We start from the raw sequence: 5,000 nt of genomic DNA, 5'->3' as shown, positions 1-5,000 counted from the left end.
GCATCACGAGGGTGCCTACATGTAGACCCAAGTTGGTGCCTTGATTTTGGGGACGTTGGAAATGGGTTTGAATGGGCTGTTCACCAGACTGACTTGCAGAGCTAATCTCAAATTTGCCGGAAGTTGGTCAGGGTTTACCCGGGCTAACCGTCCCGTCCAGTCAGGGTAATATTTCATTGTATAATTTGGGTTTAGGTTTCCCTATGAAGAATTTGTTGTAGACCTCTTGTAGATGTTAGGTGTCCTAAAGTCCCTCAAAAAATACAGTTCAATCACAACTGAAAATATGCCTCATTGTGTGTGAATAGACAGACCTGCCCCCCACTGCTAAAAACAAAATCCTAAAAGGAAACCCTGTAGAAATGGAGTCGGCTAACGTCAACAGAAATACTCAATATTGATTCATGTCATCGTCATTGGGTGTTTTTGGATTTTCTAGTCTATAAGACGTCTCAAAGCACTTTTACGTAGCACAGGAACTATTCACCATTCACACACAAGGTGCCACCTGCTCATCAGATAGACGTTCACACACGTTACACAACTCGGGGTTCAGCGCACACGTTCCCAAAGTCCCCAAATCTGCCGAGCTATATTTCAGAGCCACGACAACATTTCTTACATTCCTCTCTTACATGCATATATATGGGATCATAATCCAGACTCAGAATAATCGCTAAATGTGGAACAGACCTGATGTATCTGGTCAAAAATATAGTGCGTCTTTGTGAGTCTGTGTGGGTCTGTGTGGGTCTGTGTGAGTCTGTGTGGGTCTGTGTGAGTCTGTGTGGGTCTGTGTGGGTCTGTGTGGGTCTGTGTGAGTCTGTGTGAGTCTGTGTGGGTCTGTGTGGGTCTTTGTGAGTCTGTGTGAGTCTGTGTGAGTCTGTGTGGGTCTGTGTGGGTCTGTGTGGGTCCGTGTGGGTCCGTGTGGGTCCGTGTGGGTCCGTGTGGGTCTGTGTGAGTCCGTGTGGGTCCGTGTGAGTCTGTGTGAGTCTGTGTACATGATATTTGATTTTCTACATATGCCCAGCGCTAATCACAAGCACACTTTCCCAAAGATGTGTAGCCTCAACTCAGCATCACACACACTCACACACACTCACACACACATACGCAGAAGAACTGCAAGACCAGACTGTTTAGCTCTTCTATTATTTCTCTTTACCCACTTAGTCTTTATATCCACATTACTGGTCAAAGCACCAAATACTCAACCCAACAATATCGCTGCAATATCGACATCAGTCAAAACTATCGGGGATATTTGATTTTCTATATATCGCCCAGGGGTGTAACAATACATCGCTATCGATTAAATGATAAATGATCAAAATATTATTGATGCAAAGCGAAAATATCGTTACATTTCGTCTGTAGGACGCCCCTGCTTTCTCTAATTACATTCACAATGATATTTTAGATAAATAATTACCAAATAATGTGGATATAATGACCAAGGAGTTAAAGGCAAATGATAGGGAAAGCTAGAACAAAAATGCAGCCTGACAAATATATAACAATATCCAAACTTTAAGACAGTATCTTGCCTCGTGAATCGATGTACACTACAGGCCAAAAGTTTGGACACACCTTCTCATTCAATGCGTTTCCTTTTTATTTTCATGACTATTTACATTGTAGATTCTCACTGAAGGCATCAAAACTATGAATGAACACATATGGAATTATGTACTTAACAAAAAAGTGTGAAATAACTGAAAACATGTCTTATATTTTAGATTCTTCAAAGTAGCCACCCTTTGCTTTTTTATTAATAAGGGAAATAATTCCACTAATTAACCCTGACAAGGCACACCTGTGAAGGTAAAACCATTTCAGGTGACTACCTCATGAAGCTCATTGAGAGAACACCAAGGGTTTGCAGAGTTATCAAAAAAAGCAAAGGGTGGCTACTTTGAAGAATCTAAAATATAAGACATGTTTTCAGTTATTTCACACTTTTATGTTAAGTACATAATTCCATATGTGTTCATTCATAGTTTTGATGCCTTCAGTGAGAATCTACAATGTAAATAGTCATGAAAATAAAAAGGAAACACATTGAATGAGAAGGTGTGTCCAAACTTTTGGCCTGTACTGTATATCGATGTCTTACTGAATTGCCCACCCTTAAAGCACACGTTCCCAAAAAATCTGCAGCTCAGCATCACACACACACACACACACACACACACACACACACACACACACACACACACACACACACACACACACACACACACACACACACACACACACACACACACACACACACACACACGCTCAAACCCACGCAGAATAACGGGAAGACGAGACTCACCGGCGTGCACGAAGTAGGCCAGGTACAGATCCAGCTCCTTGACGGAGACTCCAATGTGGTGCGGCTGCACGCACAGCGTGGGGTTCGAACACTGCGGAGACTTCACCAGCCTCTCCCCGTCAGTGCTTTCGAGGGGAATCCCTTTGAATAAAATCACCATGACCAGGTCCAGGCGCCACACCTTGTCGGCCTGGCGCAGGCAGTCGATCCTCCGCATCTTGCCCTTCTGGTCCGGGTTGGAGAGCACGCAGCAAGGCGGCTTTTTCCCCGTCACGGTCAGCACAAAGTCCTCGCGGAACTCGGGCCGGATGTCCTTGCGCAGCTTGGCCAGCAGGCGCGAGGCCCACTTCTGCTTGACCTCGGGCTTCTCGCCGAGCAGCTCGTCCTTCACGGCGCGCTCTTCCTCCTTGGACATGCGCTTCTCGTGCTTCTTGAAGTACTTCCTCTTGCGCGCCTGCAGGTTGAACCACGTGTAGGCGAAGGCCCGGACGTGGGGCAGCAGCGCTTCGATGAAAGGATGGAATTCATCCTGAAGGAGATGAGGGGAGGAGAGGAGAGGAGAGGAGAGGCAGGGTCAGAGCGAGCAAAAACCAACGCAATATGCTAGGGCTGTGTTCGATTGAAGAACTTCTCTGTCGACTGACACTCGTTCGACTAATCGATCAGTCGGTTTAATAGACAGATCTGTGAGTTTTTCTGCAAAGAGTCACGCTAAAAGGATGCATATATTGATTAAGATGATGCCTCCTTTGCATATTTAAACACAACATTTCAGAAAACGTGTAATACAAGAAATAACTGCCTTAATGAAATAATCACGGTAGGTCAGGTTACATGTCAACCCTTAATTCTTGTGTTTACCAGAGATGGGCTCGTACGTTTCTTGGAAATAAGTCATTCAGCGTGAAGAAAAAGCATCAGACATGACTAATGGACTACAGAGATCTAAGTTGACTAAGAACAAAACCACCGATTAGTCGACTAATGTGTCGACTCACTAGTGTGAGTCTGTGTTGGTCTGTGTGAGTCTGTTTTGGTCTGTGTGTGTCTGTGTGAGTCTGTTTTGGTCTGTGTGAGTCTGTGTGAGTCTGTTTTGGTCTGTGTGAGTCTGTGTGAGTCTGTGTGAGTCTGTTTTGGTCTGTGTGTGTCTGTGTGAGTCTGTGTGAGTCTCTGTGAGTCTCTGTGGGTTCCTTTGACACCGACCAACAAACCAACCAACCAGAGGCAGCCGAGCGGGGCAAAGTCACCACAAACCAAAACCCACCGTGTGGAGGATTAGAGGCGTATTAAAGGTGCATTATGTGGCTTTGGCTGATGAGAGCTGCGCAGTTATTACGGGTGGGAATGTGGTTAGACGGCATGTCATGGATTAGACCCAATCTGGGGTTGGTTACACCTGCTGTGCCACCCCATTTCTTCCTCCTCTGCCTCACAAACCCCCTAAAAACCAGCACAAACCCAGGCTTACCCAGCCCGAAGTATGTTCCCACAGCCCTGTGTTCCCACATTTCTAAGATTTTTTTCAAAATTAGGCTCTATGTGGGAACATAAGGCCTAATTTTAAGAAAAATCTTAGAAATGTGGGAACATAGGGCCTAATTTTAAGTAAAGTCTTAAGAAAAATCTTAGAAATGTGGGAACAGAGGGCCTAATTTTAAGAAAAATCTTAGAAATGTGGGGACATAGGGCCTAATTCTAAGTAAAATCTTAAGAAAAATCTTAGAAATGTGGGACCATAGGGCCTAATTTTAAGAAAAATCTTAGAAATGTGGGAACATAGGGCCTAATTTTAAGAAAAATCTTAGAAATGTGGGAACATAGGGCCTAATTTTTAGAAAAATCTTAGAAATGTGGGAACATAGGGCCTAATTTTAAGAAAAATCTTAGAAATGTGGGGACATAGGGCCTAATTCTAAGTAAAATCTTAAGAAAAATCTTAGAAATGTGGGACCATAGGGCCTAATTTTAAGAAAAATCTTAGAAATGTGGGAATATAGGGCCTAATTTTAAGGAAAATCCTGAAGCTACAGGAGGAGTTTAAGGCGGGAAGACAACAGCTTCCATGTCAAATACAAATACAAATACAGCTTGTTGAGGCGATAAAATGCACAAAGTCTCCGTAAACTCGAGGCCAGAGAGGCGAGCAGCTGTGATTTTAGAGAGACACAAATTCAGTCTGAAAAACATGGTTTTTACTCCGCACAGAAAAATCCTTTGCACATCTACAGTATTACATGGGACAGGTGTGTAAGGGGGGAGGACGAGTGGGTCGTGTAGGGAATTAAGTCCTACGCTTGCGCTAATAAAATAAAGTTGGAAATGATTGTCTTTCATTCAACTTCAACTAACTCAATTTGTTGTATTTCAGCAGAATACTGAAAACAGCAGCAACTTAGTACACTTCAAAATGTGTTTATTTATCGCATGTAATATCGTTATCGCTATTATTCAACAACATTATTCCATATCGCATATTTTACTCATATTGTGGAGCGCTAAATATCCGTTATTTTTAATATATAAAACTGTGATCTGAACACAAAAATCACCGAAAAAACAACTAGACAAAGAAGACAGACGGACAGAAACAACTTCATGGAAGATTTCTTATTTGGATAAAAGTCCTGAGAGGGTTATGGAGCAGGATCGGGGGAGACGAGGGAGGAGGAGGGAAAGGCTG

At 43.3% G+C, this 5,000-nt stretch overlaps 1 protein-coding gene across 1 annotated transcript in view; it reads right to left on the bottom strand.

Annotated features, from left to right (window-relative positions):
• Window positions 1-2,891, bottom strand: part of LOC114560999 (nuclear factor 1) — a gene marked incomplete at its 5' end in the record, with an annotated part of 7,460 nt that extends 4,569 nt beyond the window's left edge. The window contains one exon of the mRNA XM_028586630.1: window positions 2,290-2,891. Coding sequence (XP_028442431.1) covers window positions 2,290-2,891 — 602 coding nt within the window. The remainder of the gene's footprint in view (window positions 1-2,289) is intronic.
• Window positions 2,892-5,000: the final 2,109 nt, after the last annotated feature.

The sequence above is a fragment of the Perca flavescens genome, chromosome 9, assembly GCF_004354835.1.
Source record: "Perca flavescens isolate YP-PL-M2 chromosome 9, PFLA_1.0, whole genome shotgun sequence".
NCBI classification, from domain to species: Eukaryota; Metazoa; Chordata; class Actinopteri; order Perciformes; family Percidae; genus Perca; species Perca flavescens.
The sequence above is the reverse complement of the archived record's forward strand: the minus strand, read 5'-3'. Positions and strand labels throughout refer to the sequence as shown.